General features: G+C 36.2%; 1 protein-coding gene across 9 annotated transcripts in view; it reads left to right on the top strand.

The window, feature by feature from the left end:
- ATP8A1 (ATPase phospholipid transporting 8A1) overlaps window positions 1-19,786 on the top strand; it is a 105,594-nt gene extending 85,808 nt beyond the window's left edge. For all 9 annotated transcript variants that reach the window (XM_021553948.3, XM_021553144.3, XM_021552349.3 and 6 more), the window contains 4 exons: window positions 6,788-6,876; window positions 7,301-7,393; window positions 14,900-14,991; window positions 15,333-19,786. In XM_021553948.3, coding sequence (XP_021409623.2) covers window positions 6,788-6,876; window positions 7,301-7,393; window positions 14,900-14,991; window positions 15,333-15,430 — 372 coding nt within the window. In that variant the 3' untranslated portion in view covers window positions 15,431-19,786. The remainder of the gene's footprint in view (window positions 1-6,787; window positions 6,877-7,300; window positions 7,394-14,899; window positions 14,992-15,332) is intronic.
- Window positions 19,787-22,878: the final 3,092 nt, after the last annotated feature.

Raw genomic sequence — 22,878 nt, 5'->3', positions numbered from 1 at the left:
AACTTTATGGGTTATTTTCTTAATATTTTCTATTTTACTTAATATTTTCTTACTTTTTACAGTAAAGACTGTACTTTTGGGTGTAGGTTTAACACCATATGTTTTGACCCGTTGCATTTAATTTCAAAAAAAGATGTCACTACAGAATAGAAGAAAATTTTTATTTTGGACTTGAAAAAATCAACTGCCTGGGTCTGTCTTTCTACTACATTGATATAAATTAGGTTGATACTTCTATGTATAATATTAACAAATAGATAATTGAAATATACTTCCAAAATATTTTAAACAACTTACAGTATTTTCTGTTTAGGCCAGATGAAGTTTGCATACGTTTTTTAAAAGTAAATGCCAAGTCTGTACATATTTAATAAGGTATTTGCTTTGTAGGTGTATTTTCTTTTTTCATTGAAACTCTTCGATACACAAGAAAACTGTTCCGTCATACTGAACAAAATGGATTTTTAATCTTCAGGAAATTGCCAGCGGTTTCCTATTTTCAGTGTTTTGTCATATTTAGAAGAGAGTTTTATCCCAGAACACCTGTTTTTCTCCCACAAAGTACTCACAGTTAGGAAAATTATACTTGTTTGTTGACTAATGAAATTTCTGGAACTCAAATCACCTAATAAGAGCAGCCTCCATTCATGTGTCAGTAGGCTGTAAAGCTGCAAGAACCTTCCATTAGTGCTTCTATCCCTGCAGTTAATAGGTCTACTTTTCCTTTAAGTCCTCTTAAAAAAATCAGATTGATTTTTAAATTATAAAAATAGATACATTTCTAAACAAATATGGTTATCTCTTTCTTGAAAAGAGCTGGTTATGGTCTGAGTTGCAGACCTGTAATTGAGGAGGGGTGAAAAACAAATCAATGTGTTGTATATTTCACACTAGTAAAGCTCTTTGTTACTGTTTTGTGCTCTGAATTGTTAGGCCTCTTTTTTTACACCTATATGATTAATAAGATAGCTTAGAATAATAATACTTCACTTGAATAAGAAGTATGACATTGATACTAAAGCAAAAGTTCAGTATCCATAGAACTTTTTAATTTATTGCTGTACTGTAGACAATGCACTGTAAAGTTCTCCAGAGCACCATCTGTTTCTGCTCTGTCTGACCCAGGGGATTTATAAAACTACTGGCGGAAATTGGAGTTAAGGTACAAGCATGTATTTTACAGAATTTAAGATCATTTGATTGAGGTTTGCAGAAGTCTTGTGAAAAAAAGTAATATTTCTTTGGGAAGATTTAGCTGCAGTGTGTAGAAAAGGTGTATTAGAATATACTATATTGACAGCATTGGTTTCTTAAATATTGTTTCTCTCTGTATTATGCCAAGTATCCAGCTTATATGAAATCGTGTTTATTAAAATATTAGATATGCATCCTTTAATGCCTGTACTACACTGGGGTTTTTTACACAAAAACACCAAATAACTTTTTTGAAAATATCGTTTTGCAGATACTTCAATCTCTAATGAACAGGTCTTTAGTAAGATGTTTGTCTAAAGTTTGATCCAAAAGTGGGAATTGGTTTCAGTCTAATGTAGAGCAAAGCCTACAAAGCAAAGTATTTAGGGTAGGATAGAATACAATCATAGAACAGTTGAACAGGTCTCGGGATGTCATCTGATATAATGCTTCTTATGCAACACCAAGTTGCCCCAGACTGTGTTGCTCCAGACAGCTTTTGATAGAGAGACTACAACATTTCTGAACAACCTGTGTCCCTGTTCAGTCACCCTCACAGTTAGAAAGGTTCTCTTGATGTTCAGATTCAAGTTTTATTTCGCGCTCCTTGCCTGTTGTGCCGTGACAGGGCTTCACTTGAAATAGCCTGGCTCTGTCTTTGCACCCTCCACTCAGAGTGAGAGATCCCCCTGAGCCTTCTCTTAGGCTATAGTCCCAACTATCTCAGCTTTCTCTCCTGTTTGAGAGATGTTTCAGGACATTGGACTAATTTCAGTATGTCTGTGTTTCTTGTACAGGGGAGCCCAGAACTGGAGACTTCCCTAGGTGTAACCTCATCCATGCTGAGTAGAGGAGACCTGCCTTCCCCTCTGCTGGCAATACTCTGTCTAACGAAGCCAAAAGATACCATTCACTTTGTCACAAGGGCCCATTGCTGGCTCATTTTCAGCTTAGTGTCCATTGGGACCCAGTCCTTTTCTGCCAAGCTGCTTTCCAGTTGGGTGGCCCCCAGGATATACTGCTGCCTGGAGATGTTCTTTCCCATGTGCAGGATTTTGCATTCCTCCTTGTTCAACTGTATGAGGTTCCTGTCAGCCCATTTCTTCAGCCCTTTGAGGTGTCTCTGATGGCAACACAATGCTCCTACAGCATTTGCCACTCTTCTCCCCATTTTGTGTCATAGCAAACTTCCTGAGGGCACACTTTGCCTCTCATCCAGATCTTTAATGAAGATGTTAAATGAAACTGGACCCAGTATTGACCCCTGGGGTATACTTTCAGTTACTGGCCTCCAGCCAGCCTGATACTGATCACCAGCTGCCATTCAGCCCATGTTCAGTGTATCTCACAGTCCTTCATCCAGCCCATACATCAACAGCTTCTCTGTGAGGGTCTTAGAGCTTTTGCACCCTGTTGTGTTGTCACTCCAGCTGTAAAAGGTGTTATTAATGGATACTTGTCTCTTGCACTTTTAAAAAACAGCTGAATATTTTTAATAACCTTTGCAGAATATAGCATAATAAATAAAATTAAATGGTTGTATATTTAAGAAAAAATACAATGGTACTTTTCCTCAGCAGGGAGAGTTATAAATAATGCCCCTAAAATCTGTTAAGAAATTATTTATCTAAATTCCTCCAAACAAGAGAATTACTGTGCCATGCTTTTAAGGGAACCTGGTAGATAACTGAGTTGGCAATCTCTATTTCAAAAAATTGCTTTGAGCTCTATATGGCAAGCAAATACCAAAGTCTATCGACTCTAACTTCATTACCACAAAACTTGTGGAATATGGTCATTCTTCAGTGGCTAATATCTAGAGTAGCTCTGCTCTATTTTTGCTTTTTTTTTTCTATTTTTTTCCTGTTGCACTGCTTTATTACCAGTCTGGATTAAAAAATATCCAAACTCTGTGTCTTTTTTCTTTTTTTTTTTTATACAAATAACTGGTGTGCTAAATTTTCAAGAACATTGAAATTATTCAACAATAAAAGTTAGGCTTTTCCTTCATAGTCCAAAATATTTCTCAAGCCCATCCTCTTGTAGGCATTATCCTACAGCTTTAGCACATTTTCATCCCCCTTTGAAGTTTTCCCAGTTTGTCTTTTAAGACCTGTGAGTCTTTACAAAACAAAAACCAGTAATCTGTATGTCTTCCTTTCTATACCTATGTGGATCTCTTGTTTAGAGAAAAAAGTTTTGACTCCTCAAACCTTCACATTTAATTGTACTTTGTCTAGTAGCAGACATTTATTTGTGAGCCAGAATCTATTATTCCCAGATATACTTTATAAAGATCCTTCTCCAAATTCAGTAGTTACATTCTCAATCTCTCAAACAGGAACAGCAGAGGTGATCTTTGAACTGCCCAATTTATCTTTTTTGCTTCCAGTGGTCTGTCTTGGTTAATATACTTAATAACCCAAGATCCCAATAGAGAGGAACTTAATTCGTTGAAATTCTGAGGAACACAGTTCTTAATTAAAAGGAGCTAAAAGGTGTTTTTTAAACTCTACATAGCAAAGACTAGAGGCAATACAAGAACTTATTTGTAGGAACTTCATTGCACTGGAAGTTAATGCAGATCTGGTTTAGAACTACAACAGTAAGTACTTTGGCATATATGAAGGCAAATACATGCACATACTAATGAAGTTTGTTCTGTAGGTTGAAAAGAGAAACTTTTGCTGGTTTGATGCTGTTGAGGTATTTTATAGCTTCATAGTTTATAGGAAGGAGATGTGTACTTGAAATAGATAAACTGAAAAGGGCAAGCTTTTCTGCAGCAAGAATTTTACCACTGTTTTCATTTTTCTCTTCTTATTTTTAAAGGCTTTTTAAAATCTGAGCCAGCTGTTTTGGCAGATCATTTCATAATGAGGAAAAAGGAAATATTCTCTGTTCATTCTGACATGTAATTTCCTAACACTACATCTTCAGCAGTGCTTTAAAAATGTTTTGCAGCCAGGATTTCTTATCTGCTACTAAATCATGAAAGGGAGTATTTCTCAGCAATTTTTTATTTTTTGAAAAATGAGAAACTATATAAAAATCTAAACTTAAAAAAAACAGATAATTTATTTTAGAAAGTCTTAATATTGAGCATGAACTACACATACAACAAATTATTTATCTTTCCTGCAGAATTTGTAAGTCCTAAAATAAACTGGGCTTCCCAGCTCTCATTTTGGATTACTTCTAAATTCCCCTGGGAGCCACTTTTGTGGCAGATTCCATTTGGTTTCACAAGGCCTAAAGGGGGACGACTTGGCATAGACCACAAATCTCTCACATTAGGAACAATTTGTAAACCACAAACAGAGGCAGCCAGAGTCCGTCCCCAGAACAGGCTGCTCCTGTTAGTGCCATTGTCTGAAAGGGATTGGTTTGCCATTTCCCAGATGACCTGCCTATGTGTAGAGAGATGTGAAAAGTTAGAGACAAAAATGTTTTCTACAGAGTGAGGGGGGAGCTTTCTTGTACAGAAAGGAAGGAAATACCTCTGTGGGATTTTATTTTTTCCCCTCTTCATCCAAAAAATACAAAGAGGGCCTCTGTCTTTAATGCGAATGTCGGCTTTAAATCTTTTAGGTTTGGATTAACTCTGTAAAAGAAAAAAAATCTGACAGGCTTTCAAATATGACGCAGAAAAACTTTTTTTTTTTTACCTCAATTCATGTTGTTCATTTGTAAAGCCAAAGGCTGGCTGGAGTGAATAGTAGGCACCAGTTGTTCCTTCATTCATAGTTAGCATTACAATGGTCAGAATTAACATCCTAAGACCTACATTATCACTTTTGCTGTTTCACCAGCAAACATTTCATACTGGGTGGCTAACACAAGGACAGCTCTTTGCTATGTTCTTGTAAATATAAAAATGTTGTTAATAATAGGAAGTATTAATTGTAATTAGTTCAAATTGTATTTTTTTGCTTTTTCCTTGCTTTTAAGGGAACGAAGGGAATAATAATTGCTACTTAATTATAAAATGACTTGCAAAATGCATTTATGATAGACATTTCCTATTAGCTCCTGTTTTAGAAAATGAGTATTTCATCAAATATGTCAAAAGTCAGGTTTTGCTTATAAAGTGACTGCTAATACATTTTTTCCTCTAATATATTTCACCCTGATACAAAATTTTCTCTTTTTTTCCCTTTAGAAAATATGAATTGTTTTAATTTGAACCTGCCACTGCTCAGTGTTTACACCTTTGCTAGCAGCTGTTGAGAGAAGTAGTTAGTAGGATCTCAGGGCAATATCTATGTCCTTTTAAGATAGCCATGGGAAGGTTACCACATTTTTAAAGTACATTCTAATGCTTTCTAAAGAATCAATGTCATTAGGAATTTGGATACAAAAACAAGGTAAATTGAACTTTTTGCTTATCTGAGAATCAGGGTTTTTTCCGAAAATAATTCACTTCTATTTTCATATATCTACGTATTGAGTATAATTCTTAAATGTTCATGTATGTATGTTGAGAAATTAGATTTCAGGTACTGCAAGCCACCTACTATTTGTCTGCTAATTAAAACTAGTACAAATTTTTATTTATTTTACATATCAAGGATTAATCTGTGAAAGAAATTAGTCTCCAAGTAATGAAATAAAGGATTTGAAAGTGTACTATTGTGTAGTGATATTACTTTCAGCCTCTCTACAATCAAATTGCATTATAAAATACTTCTAATACTGACTGCAATTCAAACCTGTAGTAACATGCTTCAGTAAGTATTTATCATACTCTTTGCATCCATAATATTATCCATGTAGACATTTGAGCATGAATTACAAGGGTAAAGACATTTTTCCTTTGATGTCCATATGTTGTGATGTTTGTTTTGGCCATTCAATATGTTTTCGTTTTTAGTATTTCTACAGACCAAGTTATGAACAGCAGAAATTCCTATGTATTACATATAGTGGTGTATAGGAAAAAAACAAATACACAGATAAAAAAAATTATGTGGTTTTCAAACATTTCACCATGTATTAATGTGTTAGGTCTTCATTTAACAATATGTTGCATAAATGGTTGTTTCCTTATTTCTTGTTTTTAAGCAATCTGTTTAGCAGGAGTCTGAGGCAGTGTGGGAACTGTGGTACAGTGTGGGAGAAAACTTTGCTCCAAGTTACATTGCAGGATAATTGTAACAGTGTCCAGTATTCAAATGAGGGGTCTGAAAATGTTATATCCTCTTAGAGTAGATGGCAAATTGGAAAACTCCGGTCATAATGTATTGAGAAAGTTGGAAAAGGGTGGATTTTTGATAAATCTGATTTCAATAGAAATGCCTGTAATCAACACAGTGGCATAGAGCAGCATTGTGGAGGGGTGATTCCCCCATACTAAGAGCCAAGCCGTGTATCTTTCTACCAGCTTCTTAGCATGAAATAGTGCTTACTATTTACTGGATTTATGTTGCATCTCAGGGGATTTTAGAAAGGAATTCAAGTTCCATTTCACATTAGTCAGACTAGAATGATTAATTTAAATTTGCTTTTGATAGCCTCAACAAACTACTTGATATTTATACGATTTTTTGCTCGTTCTTGTCATGACATTGCATTTTATGCATTTTCTCTTCAGGCAGCTATGATGTTCAGCTCTGGAGTGTTTTGGATGGGACTTCTGTGTATTCCTATGACAGCTTTACTTCTTGATATAGTATGCAAAGTGTGAGTACAGAAATGTCGGTGTTTACAGAAGAAAGTACTGACTTTTAATTGTGTGTTATAATTACTAATATAATAAAAACAATTTAAGATCAATTCTGGGGTTTATATAAGATAAATTATGGTGATTATATGAAGTTATTCTTTACCGTCTTTGTTTTGGAAAAATTATTACAGGAGTTATTGCTATTTTAAATGTTTCAATAATCGTAGTGTTTTATTAATAAATAATTTTTGTTTCTAATTTGCAAGAACAGATTATAAAATAAGTTATTTAGATTTGTTTTTTGATATTTCTCCTTGTAAATCTTTGTTTTAAGTCTGAGGAAATGGATTTATAAATTGAATATTTATATAAGCATTAAAACTATCTGTTGTTCTACTTTCAAGAAGAGTAAGTCTGGCAGTATTTTGCATGTACTTACAGGGTAAAGAGAGCTACTTACAAGACACTAGTAGATGAAGTTCAGGAGTTGGAAGCAAAGTCTGAGGATCCTGGGGCAGTTGTGCATGGCAAGAGGTACAGTAAAAATCTGTAGAACATTGTCTTAAAAAATAAAGCTAAAGATTTTTAGCTTTATACATGTATCAAAGAGAAAAGGTTATTTTTCGAAAGCCATACGAATGAAAAGCATCTGTGAAGGACCTTCAGGTCTACTGAGCCTATGTGTTTTTTCATAGGCTTATATGGAGGTTTTTATCAAAAGCTTTAACTGATGTGTTTGTAATTGACTGATTTCTGGTTCTTATGTATGGAACAAGCTTGAGGTGCAGTTCTAATTCTGTGACTTTTGCATGTGTTAACAATTAATTCACAAACAAAATAAGAAGAAAATGGGTTAGAACAAAATTAATTTAAATCTGCATCATTTTCTAGTATAGCCATAAACAGGGCCTAAGGACAGAAAACAAAAATTACAAAAATTACATAAATGTGTCTAGTATTTTCTGAAATTGAATATAACAAGCTGGTTTTGTATTTAATTCCAATCCAGGGCAAACTAATTTGATTAACCTATATGAAGGAAGTAAAATTTTTAAGACTCCACAAGAATTCCCTTGTTATGTCCTCCTTCATGGACCAGGCAGATAATTTTAAAAGGGAGAAGGTAAAACTGAACAATTGGACATTTTCTACATGTAAACTCAGCATAAAGGTGTGCACTCACTAAAATATTTCTGACTTTTTAACCCCAAGCTGAACTTGTAGCAAGCACTCGCTGAATGTATGAAATGCAAAATCCCCTTCTCCCCCACTTCCAATTCATTAGTGCCATTTGGCTGTACTAGAGCTTTCTTTTCTTGTCTTGATTTTCATGAGTTTTGTGAAGTCTAAAAAAAAGCCAAAACTGCTGATACTTGATTTTCCTGTTCTTTCTTTTCTTTGGACTGCTGTTATTTAGTATCTTCATGGCAAAAAGCATAGCCAAGAAGACTTTTTTCCTACCAAGCTATGCACAGAAAGAGACCAGAAAAAACACAGCCACTTCTTTTACTAGAGGTTCAATTTTCAGAAAGTACCTTTGGTTCATAAAGATATTTTAGCAGTCTTATTGTATTCCTCTTCCAGCTCAATGAGAATCTGTTTACTAGGATTTACCAGGTTGAGATCATGTTACATCAGATACCAAGGTGATAAACACCATTTTTAATGGGACAATATCCAGATTGTGTGAGAACTTTCACAAGAGTCTTTTGTCTCTAGTTGGGTTTCTTTCCTAGTAACGAGAAACCAGGGCTCCAGGAGGCATGGAAGCTCATCCTGCCACCCATGGAACTCCTAGTCTAGTGTGGTGGGTTACAGAAGAGGACATAACCTGCATGCAGTCTCCTATCAGGCTCTCTATGCTGTCTTTGTAGCAGCAGTTTCACACTGGTAGAATCCCCTAGTTGGTGGCAATTCCTACTTCAAGCTCACTTTTCATTCATCACTGCAAGACCTAACCATTGATTGCAAGAGTAAGTTCTCTTGCTTTTAAATGTTATGTAAATTGATTGTTACAGATGCTTTTCTTTAGTGGCAGTGGTCATTGAAGCAGATTTAGAGCAATTAACTTCTTCCAAATTAACCGATTCATCTATCAGTGTGCTGAGCTTTGGAGCAATGTTTGCTCTGTGCTCTTTTGCAAAGAGCAAAAGTTGTAGAAGAATGAGTTGCAGAAAAGAAAGCAGACATTAGCACTAGACGGTGCTAAAAGGGGAACGTCTTGTGGGTATAGAAAAAAGTAAGGTAACGTACCTTTGTAGTGTTTCATACTTGCATTCCCAAGACTTCCCTTGTATTGCCAATTCAGCTACTTTAACTTCAGTTACTAGGCAGGATGCTTTTTCCTCATTCTACACCAAGCATGTCTTCCAAATACCTTCTTATATAGGTAAAATGAGCTTGGTGTTTTCACCACCGCTTTTGTAATTACCTTTTTATCCCACAGTTAAATAGTTATAAGGGCTCCATGACAGCTGTTTAGTAACCTGCCAGAATATCTTTCTTAGATCTAATTCTTCTCCACAATTACTTTTAGACCAGTATTTCTGAAGGATACAAGCATCCATCTTATATGCAAATCACTGGATGTTACACAACTCAATATCTCTCAAGATTTTATTCCCTCACTTATTTTTTTAATGTATTAAAATTGAGGTGATATAGCCAAAATTTAACCTTTTATGGAGAAAGTATTAATTGTTAAAGAAATGGTCTGATGAACTGACTTACTTGCATCTAGAAAAATTTGATTCCAATTTGTAAACATTGCATAAGCCCAGATTAACTAGTTACCAGTACAGAGTAAGTAGTTAAATGGGTGAGGAATGTCCTCTACATCTGTTTAAGATATGTACATGAGACTTTCTTATTCTAGTGTGTATATCTGTGGGAGTACCTTTTTCTTTTACAGCAGAAGAAGGGATGTGTTCTCATTAAATGCCAGAATAACCTAAGAATATATAAATCACTGCATGACTAAAAGGTAACTGGGAAAGAGTGAGAAATTTTTCCTCTCTGTTCATTCCCATCTTAGAAATATAGAACAAAATAGAAGTCTCAGCTTCCACAGATAACAGGTCAGGACTCTTGAAGTGGATAGCTGTTGTAATCAGCATGTATCTGAATGTTTACTGAGAAGGGAGCCTACAAGAAAGCCAAAAGAGTTTATATGGGCATGCAGTGATAGGACTGAAAGAGGGTAAGTTTAGTTTAGATACTAGTAGAAATTCTTTACTGTGAGGGTTACAGGAATTCATAAAATAATAATTTTTTTCTATAACTGTGTTTAATTGCCTGTAAAGGTATACATTTCATGTTCAAAAATAGTTAATATTCTGCTTGTCCATATAGGTACACATAATAAGCATAAGCATTTACTGTATTACTGTGATCTAACATTGGTTAATTATGAAACCATGTCGTCTTGGCTTCACATGTAGATATTTAAATATGCATTTGAATGGCTACAGGGTGAGTTATAATAGAGAGCCCCAGTATTTCAAAAATAGAAAAGGAACAGAATTTAATACTTGAATAGCTGAGGCACTTTTCTCAAGTGTATTTCCTATGTATTTTGTATTTTCTTTACCAGCAGTGGAAACTTCACTATACATTAACTAAGACATATGCATACTTCATGTTCTTGTAAAAGTTTAAGGTAGTCTTTTCACTGCTTACCATTTAAGCAATGAAATGTGGTGAAATGAGGAGGAACATCAATAAGACTTTCACATTGGACTTCTGAAGGGGAGACTTTGGACTATTTAGGAGACTTATTCAGAGAGCTCTTTTCGAAGCAGCCCTTAAAAACAAAGGAGTCCAGGAAAGGTGTGTGTGCTTCAAAACAGAGATCTTGAGGGCACAGGAACAGGCTGTCCCTGTGTGCCAAAAGATGACTGGGTGAGGCAAGCATTCAGCCTGGATGGGCAACAAAGTTTTGAAGGAACTTAGAAATAAAAAGAGGATGTATCATCTTTGGAAGGAGGGTCAGGTCTCAACAAGTATTTAAGAGGGTTGCCAGAGCATGTAGGAAAAAAATTATGGAGGCCAAAGCTCAGTTCAAACTTAATTTAGCAACTTTTGTAAAGGAGAATAAAAAATTATTTTACAGAATATATTAATGGCAAAAGGAAGGGTAAGACCAACCTTTGTTCTTGGATGAGAGAGGGAACTCAATAAATGCAGATGAGGAGAAGGCAGAAGTGCTTAATGCCTTCTTTTTCTCAGTCTTTAGTGGGAAGATGACTTGTCCCCAGGGCAACTGTCCTCCTGGGTTACCAGATGGTGTCAGGGAGCATAATGTTCCCCCTGTTATCCGAGATGAGGCAGGCAGAGAACTGCTGAGCCGCTTGGGTGTTCATAAATCTGTGGGACCAGATGGGATCCACCCCAGGATGATGAGGGAGCTGGCAGATGAACTTGCAAAGTTGCTCTCCATCATTTACCAACAGTCCTGGCTCACTGGTGAGGTTCCAGATGACTGGAAGCTGGCCAATGTGGTGCCCATTCACAATGTGGTGGGAAGGAGGATTCTGGTAATTATAGGCCAGTTAGCCTGACCTCAGTACGTGGTAAGGTAATGGAACAGTTTATACTGAGTGTTGTCACACAGCACTTACAGGATGGCCAGGGTATCAGACCCAGACACGGTGGGTTTAGGAAAATAAGCTGTGTTTGACAAAACTGGTCTCCTTTTATGACCAGGTGACCCACGTGGTAGATGCAGGAAAGGCTGTGGATGTTGTCTGTTTGGACTTCAGCAAGGCCTTTGACACTGTGTCCCACAGCACTCTCCTGGAAAAGCTGCAGCCCATGGCTTGGACAGGAGCACTCAGTGCTGGGTTAGGAACTGGCTGGATGGCCAGGCCCAGAGAGTGCTGGCGAACCGTGCTTCATCCAGCTGGGGACAGTCACCAGTGGTGTCCCTCAGGGGACTCTGCTGGGGCCAATTCTGTTCAATGTCTTAATTGACAACATAGATGAGGGTGTTGAATCTTTCATTGTAAATTTGCAGAGGACACTAAGCTGGGAGCGTGTGTTGATCTGTTGGAGGGTAGGAGGGCTCTGCAGAGAGGCTTGGAATGGTTGGATGGATGGGCAGAGTCCAATAAGATGATATTTAATAAGTCCAAGAGCCACAATAACCCCCTGCAATATAGGGGGTAATTATAGGCTGGGGACAATGGGGCTGGACCGTGCCCAGGCAGAAAGGGACCTGGGGGTACTGGTTGACAGCAGCTGAACATGAGCCAGCAGTGAGCCCTGGTGGTCAACAAAGCCATCCTGATACAGGCATCCTGGCCTGTGTCAGGAGTGGTGTGACCAGCAGGAGCAGGGAGGTCATTCTCCCCCTGAACTTGGCACTGGTGAGGGCACACCTTGAGTGCTGTGTCCAGTTCTGGGCCCTCAGTTTGGGAAGGACACTGAGATGGCTCAAGTGCGTCCAGGGGAGAACAACGAGGCTGGTGAAGGGCTTAGAACACAAACCCTGTGAGGAACAACTGAGGGAGCTGGGGTTGCTTAGCCTGGAGAAAAGGTGATTCAGAGGTGACCTTGTCACTCTACAACTCCCTGAACGGTGGCTGTAGTCAGGTGGCGGTTGGTCTCTTTCTCCAGGCAGCACTGACAGAACCAGAGGACACAGTCTCAAGCTGCATCAAGGGAAATGTAAACTGGATATTAGAAAAAAGATTTTACAGAAAGAGTGATGAAGTGCTGGAATGGTCTGCCTGGGGAGGTGGTAGAGTCACATCCCTGGATGTGTTTAAACAAAGACTGGATGTGGGACTCGGTGCCATGGTTTAGTTGAGGTGTCAAGGCTGGACTTGATGACTTTGAAGGTCTCTGCCAGTCTAGTGATTCTGTGATTCAATATGAACATTCCATTCAGGAATACAAGCAAGGAATAATGGTACCAAGAATTGTATAATAAGCATGCTAATGTTTTAAATAAAATATTTTTATTAGAAAATAACACCTGTCAAACATTTCATAGAATTTCACCAATGTATTGCAAAGGAGATGCAGCTGATAACTGTAACTAAGTGTACCCATAGTCTTCCACCTCCTTGGCCTCTTAATTTTACATGAAAATACTGATTTATTTATTCATTCTCTGTATTCTAACAGTTTGGATTTCAGTCTCTAATTTTTTATTAATGTCACTTAAACAGTTTACAGCTCTGAACTAAAAAAGAAGTCTCCTACACAGCATAGACGAGCAAGCAGGATGAAAAAAAAATCCCCAGAGAGTTAGATTAGGAAAGGACTGAGAGTAAGATGAGTTTCAGTTTCAGTCTCTCCATTCTTGATTCAGTCAGCAGATGGCAACTATCTTCCTGGAATTGGTACCAAATTTTTTTTTTCTTACAAGGAAGTCTCATTACATCTTTTCATTCAAAACATGGCCACAGAAACATTTTCCCCTGCCTATCACCTTACCCTTCAGATTTTCCAGCTAGCATTCCTCTATGGGTGTGAAAATTTTAGGTTTATTTTCCTTTTCCAACTTGGAAAAGCCAAGGTTTCACCATATGCTTTAACCACCAGACTAGAGGGGAACAGAAAGATGAGATAAACCATTAGTTTCTCCAGCTCTAAACAGTGATTCAGCTTCATATATAAGTATAGAGTCACTTAAGAAAGAATGAACATTTCTAATTTAATGACTTGAATGGTAAGCTAGTAAGGAAGGCAGTCTAGTTCCCTTCTTTGCACCACTTAGTCTGGTTGATAGCCTGGGAAGGTCAGTCTGTTGCACTAATTCACAATAATATTAAAAAGTAATTTGAGTAATCAAAACGTGGTAACATAAGGTGTGTGAAATATGTTTTTCTTACTACATCATTGCACAAGAGACAACTTGGCTAATCTAGCAAAACTGTAGCAATATGAAATCACTATATACTCACATTAAACATAAGGTACATCTCTTTTTTAATTGAACTAATTTTAGACCAGTTTACATTGAGACTCGGCTGGATTTTTCAGCATTTGAGGTGTTTAAGTTATAGGTTGGTATTTCTTGAAACACAGGCTGTAATTCACAGTGAATATCAAATCAAGAGGACACTGAAGAGTTTGGTTTTTATAATATAGTCCCTTGCGCAGATTTAATATGTTATTATAAAACGATAGATTTTGCAGTTTTTCTGAGCTATGGCTCATCTACCTGGTATTTGTTTAGTATGTTCCTATTAGAAAAAGTTCAGCATAAGACAGAAAGGAAACCAAATACCTTTGCTACTTGTTTCACTACAGTTTGCAGCATTTGGCTGATGCTTGAGTCTCAATTTAAAAAATGTTTAATGCTACTGTTTTCCACTTGGGCTGAAATAGGGAGTACCTTGGGTCACACTAAAGGTACCCAAGTGTGTGTACACAACAACACAACTCAGTAGTGCTGGGAAGGATGGAGATGGGTGGAAGTGGCCAACCTTAGCAGCAACAGTAGTTTGTTAGTTGGGTATGATCTCCAGAAAAACACTTTTTAGAGTTTCCTGGGGAAAGCTTCTTTCTAGAGCACTTTTCATGGAAATAATGTTTCTGTACACACAGCTGATGACCATGAACGTGGCTTTCCCTCCACTCATTTCCCATCCCTTTGGGGTACTGTGTCAACAGAGGCTGGGAGCACTTTCTATGTAAGATAAAAAGACTAATTCAGCCTGGCACTATTCAAGCTGTGCTACATCAAGGAAGACAGTACCTTCCCTTTACATTGTGTGTTTCTAAAGGAGTCACACTCAAAGGTTCACAATATCATTCATTTATTTGTGTTGTCAGCACACAGCAATGTTTCAAACAGATATTTTGCCTGCACTGTGACAAGTAAAATCATTACCAGGGATCAGAATTTAATCTTCTGTCCTCATGCAAGCTTTTAATCATAATCTTAATTATGGCATCAGGCACAATTTAAAAAGAAAAAGGAGGATGGACACTTCTCATTTAACAATTAATTCCATTGAGCAGACTCAAACATAAAGGGATAGGGTAATTAGTAAGTAAATATTTTTCACCTGTCTGCTTTCTCTCTAGCTTAACTGAAAGAGCCCAACTACTGAAGAATGTTTTTAAGAAGAACCATGTGAACTTGTATCGCTCTGACTCTTTGCAACAAAATTTGCTTCGTAAGTGTTCACTGACAAAAATTAATATCCATTAATAACATAGCAATAAAATTCTGCCTTTCACTGTACTTATTTATAATAAAAGTGCAGTATCCTAAACCTTTTAGACCATGTTCTTTGCCTGTGGTTAAGTTGCCGTTCATACCCAAGATACTGTGCAGAGTTCTTTCTGCTGTTTTATAACTGCAAAATTCTGTAAAAAATGGCACAGGATTTTACTAACTGTTGAAAAGAGGTTTATCCCCCCTCTATTCATCTTTGTTAAGTTGCTTTTATTAAAGCTTAAAAAAAATAAAAACAATCAAAACTTAATTTGTTTCTGTTTTGTTTTATATCTGTAGATGGCTACGCCTTCTCTCAAGATGAGAATGGAATTGTTTCCCAGTCTGAAGTCATAAGAGCTTATGATACCACAAAGCAAAGGCCTGAGGAATGGTGAAGAAACACAGCTGGACATTTAGGCTTTAGTTGTTACTTTTGTGAGACAGGCTACTAGATCTTTGCTGGGAGCTGCGACCATGGTCCAGTTATCAGACATCAAAAGATCTATGATGGTCTTGTTCCATAAAGTTTGGATTTGTGTATTCAGTAGACATAAGCACTGTGCAACTATACTGTAACACACCATCTCTAAATTTTTAACAAGTATTTGCTTAGCCTTTGTAAACAGATTGGAATTTACCTTGTATCTTGCCAGCTTGCTTATTTTACAATGAAACTGGATCAATACTGGTCATATACTAGAAGGGCAGTGGTTGCTAAATGTACTTTACATTGACAGATCAGCTAGCATCTGTGAAGGTTTTTAAGTGTTAGTATATTTAAATACATTTGATAACAAGCCTTTGATTTCAACAAGTGCTGAAAAAACCCAGTATCTTAATGGTGTGAATTCACCTTCTTTAAGAAAGATTTTGAGTCAAGATGCTCATAGATGTTTGTGTCAAACTAATCTAAAAACATTTGCCAAAGAAGTTCCATAAATGTTTTCTGTTAGAAACAGTTTGAAAGGAAACTATCTCCAGTCCTGATCTCAGAACTGCATGCTTGAGTCTCCACACTTGGGGAGAAGGTACAGTGAGTCTAATTTGAGTGGCCTTTTTGGCATTTTCTTTCAAAACTGCAAGTCTTTGCACCTTTGGCCTTATACAAGCTTTCCCCTTACTTTCATTTAGTATTGTGTATGTTGAATATGGCTGCCAACTTGTATAATGGAGTACACGTAATACTTTATTCAATTTTTAAGAATTGCTCTGCCTTACTTCCCTTTAGCAAATTTAATTATTTTTGTGATGCTTAGTTGTATCTGCTTATACTGTAGCTTCAAAAGAAAGTTTGTTTAAACATATTTTTTAAAATTAATCAAATTTTCAACATTTTTATACTAAGATTATTTGAAATGCATACATTGAAATACAGAGCAAAGCATGCCCTTTGTTAGTCTATGGTATGTAGTGGTTTATTTGCACTAAAGTCACTTCCTATAAAGGTGTGAAATACATTGCAGTCTCTTTACAACTTACTGGTCATACAGAATACTTATATACTCTCACCTTTAATTAAAATTAAGAGGAAGTGACTGCAGAAAAAGATACACAACTGGTATGAGGGGAAAAAAAAAGAGAGCAGTATTAAATGAGAACATTGTGATACATTCTTTAAGTAGTTATACTTGGTATTTCTCAACTTACCATCCAACAACTGTCAAGTTTCAAACTAAGAAAGGCTACTTGAACTTTAAAATTTAGTTAATTCTTGCCACTCTTTAGTCCATGTTTAATTTTGGGTTTAAAAGCCACTATAATTACATTAAAAATACAATTTTTTTATAGTAGCAGTTGGTTTTACTGTTAAGTAAATTTTTGTGCATTGCATAGGAATGATCTCTTTTTTCCTTTCAATGGAGATCAACCAGATGGAAAAGCAGAACAACAATATCCCCAGTGATCTGTTAAATTGAGTATTTCCTCTTTGCTCTCCAAATCATAACAAGTCATCCAGTGCCATCTTTTCTCTGCCCTCCTTCATTGTCATACTAAAAGTGACTTTACCTCCTTGCCTTTCATCTCGCTAAATGCTTAACATGTAATTAATCTCATTATCCAAGTTTCTTATCCTCCATTCTGAGAGAAACTTAAAAATACACAGAGAAAGCCCAACAGAAGGCACTGTCTAAAAGCACATGTGTAGGAAGGTGTATCAGTGGGAAGGCAGTCTGCATTTCGTATGCATGTTATGCAGTGTCTTCCTCTCACGAGTGCAGAGTGATCTTTAAACAGCAGGCACAAGGAGAAAGGGAACTAGAAACAGTACTGCTAGTCACGCAGACAAGAACTGCCTTCAGAAAAGCCATTGCAGGCATAGATAAATAGATGGATCAATATGGGAGGGCCAAATCACTTGACCTAAGGCAAGAAAAAATTCAGGGGCATGCCCCTTTCCTAAAAAGAGATCCCTATTTTCTGTCATCCAAGGGACAATGACTGCCTTCAAAACATTTCTGGTATTAACTATTACACTGTTGCTCCTTTATAATCTTTCTGTGTACTTAATTCATATAAAATTAATCTATATATAGGTTTTTTGTGGGCAATTTTTTTTCTGTTCTAATTGGTTGAATTGCTAATTATGCAGATATAGATTAGAATACACTGTGAAATACATACAGTGAGATATTTACATGATCTCTTATTCTTCCTATCAAATAAATTTCTGTCTTACCATTATAATACAGTTGAAGAAAACAACACACAGTACATCCCAAACTAACTATCTTAAAAAGGAAGAAAATGACTGAAACAACTCTAAAATCCTAAATTCAGATTAATTTAAGGGTTTGTAAGTTATCACAGCATTTCATGCTTACATCTTTTCAGAATTTGAAGGAGTACTTCACGAAGTGCATTTTTTTTACTACTACTGATGAATTTTTCCTGTCTCTAATTTTTCTGATAATTAGTGGTTGAAAGATACCACTTCTTAAAAATAGCAAAAAAGACAAATATGACAAAAACAGTGGGTTTTGATTGCTCATACAATTCCATTTTTAAATACAAGATTGTCTTAACTATGTGTGCCCACTTTTAAATCAGGCCAAGTATACAATATGCACTTTTATTTTCATGTTAAGTACACAGTAATATAATCTAGTTCTATCCTGTTAGTGTGGCATACCTTTGTTAAAATAAGGGGATTCTGCTGATGTTTGTTTAAAGGAAAAAAGAACAGTTGAGGCAGAAATGCTCATTAAAATGCCTCTGTTCTTACTGTTCAAAAATTCAAAAGTGTATTAAATAGAGAGTTCACGTGGACTTTTCCATCTCTTTCATGGGCACTGCAAGTTGGTATTAAAAATTTCCATCTAAAAGATGAACCTGTGCCACTAAAAAATCGGGTATCTTATATAAATAGTTGTGCTTGATTATTTTTAAATATATACATACATATATATAGAAATTATTCAAAAGAGTAAATGGAAACAAATTTTAACAAACCTATTGACAATTTGTATCTGGAATTTTTTCTTGCCATTTCCTAATTTTACACATATTTTTGCAAAGCAGTTTCAACAGATTTATACTTAGTCATCATTCTATTTGTATAAAATGATAAATAAAATATTTTGAAACACTAAGAGATAGCTGAAGATTCTTATATGTCCATATGCATCCATAAAATTCACCTTGTTACAAAGATGAGCATTAACTGTCTTAAGATGTGTATCATGACATTTGAACCCATCTTGAATGATGAGTAATTTGGAATATGTGTTAAATTTAAGGAGAAAAGTTTTTCCCTTTTTTTCTTGTGTATTGTGTAAAAGCAGTTGTAGTTCTGATGAATTTCTCATTCTGTCTGCATGAGGCACTATTTCTAAGTGTTCTGAGGCGATGCATGGTGGTTGTTGATCCCTGTTTTTTAATGCCTTCGTTAAAAGTCTGCTCATAATATATCGAGAAGCTAAGTGCTGTGTAAGCAAATGAGTTTGTCAGTTCAGCTTCCTTGGTACTGGATGTTTTCACTGGATACAAAACTCAACAAATGAGTTTCTCCTTCCCCCTCGCTGCCCTCGCTCCCCCAGTTTCCTTGCTGTTAACCAATAGATCTTTATTAAACAAAGGAATATTTTAGCATTCCAAACCTGGTTCCTGCTTATGCAAACCACTACTCTTATAGAGTTCAACTGGACTGCTTGTGAGTATAAGGACTACTCATCTGAGCAATGGTGTACAAAGTTGGGCATTTTTGAGGGTTGATACTGAAATAAAAGTATTTTCATGTAGAGTGTGATTTGTAATGCAAAGCTGTGACCAGAACAAGTTTTGGGTTTTTTTTAAAGTCATATTTTATAGCATTTCTTTTAATGTAGCATAGAAGCCATAAATGCATTAATATTGTTTTTCTACTTCAACATAATTTTTCGTAACGATTTTCAGTGTTTGATATGTGTTAACCGCTGCAGAAGGCGGTCAGTCTGAAACAGCAAAATTTGCATTCAAGATGAAGTGAGGTTTTACAGCTCCACTAAGCCATTATGCTGAAACTGTTGTGGAAATTATGAAGCTGCATGAATGAAGATTTTTTGACTTGGTGTTTATGGTAGTTTCTCAGGTTTCGTTTTAACTGGATGTTAAATGCACTGTGTTTTTTAAATAGTTCTTTCAGTAATACATTCAGTTCTATGCAGTGTTAAATGTCTTTTGGCATTTGGTGAATGTGCATGTTTTGAACTGCAAATTTTAAATGTTTTGTCATTTAATTGTTAAAAACTGAATAAACTTTGCCATTAAATTAAGATGCCTTGTTGACTTAATTGGTTGGAAATGCTAGGGATCACTTTCAGAGGAAAACATATCTCATCATTCTTGGGTTTGAATTTTTTAAAATGAGACATACCAGAAATATTTCACAAAAATCATAGAGTTCTTACATTTTTTTAAAGTAAACTGAAAAAGTAGTAAATTGGTTTAAAGTTTGTTGGGTTTGGTTTTTGGTTTTTTTTAAGCACCTCTTTTGAGATGTCTTTTTCAGTTTTCTTGTGACAAAGAGGAAAGTTAAACAAAACCAAAAGTTAAAAAAAAAAAAAACAAGGAGTGCAGGAGTCTGCAATTTAGTGACTTCCAGCCAAGCTCTGACATAGTCTGGTGGTGATACCCTATTTTGAAAGAGAAGTATGTAGTACAAGAATGATAAGAGTAAGAATAAAGAAACATCACCTCCCTTTTCAGATGAGAGTGGTAAATACTGTATCCTTTGGCTTTGATAATAGCTGGTATTTCTTTCTTCTAACAGAGCCCACCACTGAAAAAAATCAATATATCCAGACCTTAACTGAGGTTTGGTAGTAGCTGGGTGACTGAATTTTATATATACACTAGACAATGAATTTATTTTTTATTCTGTCCAAGCAGGTTCAATAATACATGCATCTTCTTATATGGTACTAGTTTCACAAGATCCAGTCTGTAGTAGCAGAGCTGGTTTAAGGATATTCCACCTTGTAATATTTAGCATCTCTTTTATACTGGCAGTCATGAGGCTATTGAAATTAATCATTTTATAATTCAGTTTATAATGATCCAGGCTCCCTCTCAAATCCTTTCCCTTCTTTCTTGCAGCAAACATTATTTTTAAGCTAAAATCATTCCACTAACCTGAACTACAGCCCCCTGAATTTGCACAAGTCATAGATGGAAAGAATAAAAAGAACAGAAAGGCATTTCTTTGTCTGCCTTTGCTAACAAAAACAGGATAGCATGGAATTACAGCCTTGGTGTACCTCTGAGTCAAAAACTTTATGTGCTATTGGGGGACAGTGGCTCCCTCAAAAGCAGACTCATTGTTCAAAGGAGTTCCAGTGCAGACAGCACATTGCAATAGGCAGCAAAACAGCACTGAAAACCAACTTCATCTCCTTAATGTTCCTTAATGTTCCTTAAAGTTCCTTAATTTTCCTTAATGTTCCTTAATGTCCTTATGTCAAGCTGTAACTGAACAGTAATGAAAAAATTCTTCTGAAATTGTCCCTTTTTTTTTTTTTTTTTATTCCAGTGGGATTAGTATTACAAATAATCCATGAGTTTACATAGCCACATACTGTACTGCTTACCTAGTTTCAAATAGAATCCTTCAGACATTCTTGCAAGTACTTGTAATGTTTTTCCAAGCACTGGAAAGTCTTGATGCATTTTGGAGATACAAACTTCAGAATCTCAAATTGTGGAAGCCCAAAACAAATGGCATGCCACTATCGCTCATTGTCCACAGAAGGCTTGGGTTTCATCTATTACCAGTTAATGGCAATCAAAGCATTTGTTGCAACGTGTGTGAATGACAGTGATCAATTTAATGAGTGTGAATATTCTTTGATTTTAGATTGATGTAGTGCTAGTAAAAGAAGTATAAACTGAATTCAGAATTCCAAAAGAAATAGTTAAATCTACTTTGTTAATATGGCAGTAAAGCAAGTAGTGCCTGTAAATGTTACTTCTGATTCTAAGCAATTGCTTTCAGTTCAAGCATGCATCCAGCCCTTCAAACCTTTTCATTAGTCATTAAAGTGCTATCACAGTGTCATTTCTGTTCTGTCTGCATGTTTTAGGAAAATTTCCTGTTCCTATAAATCATAGGAGTATCTAGTGCCAAAAGGCTCTTTCCTTTAGGAAGGAAATTCAGCATTCTCTCCTGCACACCAAATCCATCTGGGTCAGAAACTACTGGCACAGGCAGAAGTGTTTCTATCCATGGGTTTTATTCTGGCCACCTCCTTTTCTCTCCCTCCAGCTATATGGGTCACTGCTACTGTAACTACATGAACAATAATAGAGTTGGGTTTTTTTAATTTTTATTATCTTTGTCTATTTGCAGATGGTGCATAATCCCCACCTCAATTGTTTTAGAGGTGGCACTGTACAGCTATTTTAACTACAGCTGATCCTTCCCACCCAAAGAACCACATCTGCGGTATTTGTTGCAATTTGGCTACTGATCTGTGAAATGCTTAGCATTCTCTAAACTTACAGACTTATCTAAGTCTGATTAAATGAAATTATTCCTGTATGTCAAGTTCTTCAATTATTCTGTGAGGACAAACCCATTATGCAGCATCAGGGGAAGAAAGGAAGTGGCTCAGAGGGGTCTTCCCTGCTAGGCTGAGTTTCTTGCTACATTGCAAACTTCACAGCTCTCCTTAGGCTGAATAGTCATTAAAATTTAAGGCTGTGTGCAAGTGTAGCAAAAATCTGTCCCTATGTTAAAACATTAATAACTGACTGCAGAGCCCTCTGAGACCACCACACTGAAGCAGCCTGGCCTGTACAGCACCAAATGGTAACGGGCAGTGACTGAGCCAAACTCACAACTTTGCTGTGTACAGTCTTTTTTTGAGAGAAAATACTGCATTTAAACCACTCACCACCTGTGTCAGTGGCTCTGATGACTAGTTGTTCTTTAAAGGTACATAAATTGCCCCTTCTTAGTTAAAAGTGATCAAGTTTCTGCTTCCAGAATGGGTCTTGGTTTACTAGATAGAGATTTCTTCTAATTGGAGACTAACTATAATTTGTAAAAAAATACAGTTGAATTGGTTTGCTGTTTCTGCTGTACACAGGAGTGATCAGTGCATCTCACAGTATGCTTCTGAACAAGACAGTTGACACATCTTGAAATATTCAATGATTTTTCAAAAATGTTACTTGATGGACAGTCCCATTCATAGCCATTCAAAATATGCAGTGAAGAGTCCTATGAAACCTCATCAAAGGCAAGCAAAAATTTTCTTCCTTGAAGATTGTTTCTACAATAAAATTACGGGGCAGAACACTTAGCTTTCAATTAATTTCCTGAATACTCAAAATCTAATTTTTAGTATCTTGCAAAACATATACA

This window comes from Lonchura striata, chromosome 4 (genome assembly GCF_046129695.1).
Source record: "Lonchura striata isolate bLonStr1 chromosome 4, bLonStr1.mat, whole genome shotgun sequence".
NCBI classification, from domain to species: domain Eukaryota; kingdom Metazoa; phylum Chordata; class Aves; order Passeriformes; family Estrildidae; genus Lonchura; species Lonchura striata.
The sequence above is the reverse complement of the archived record's forward strand: the minus strand, read 5'-3'. Positions and strand labels throughout refer to the sequence as shown.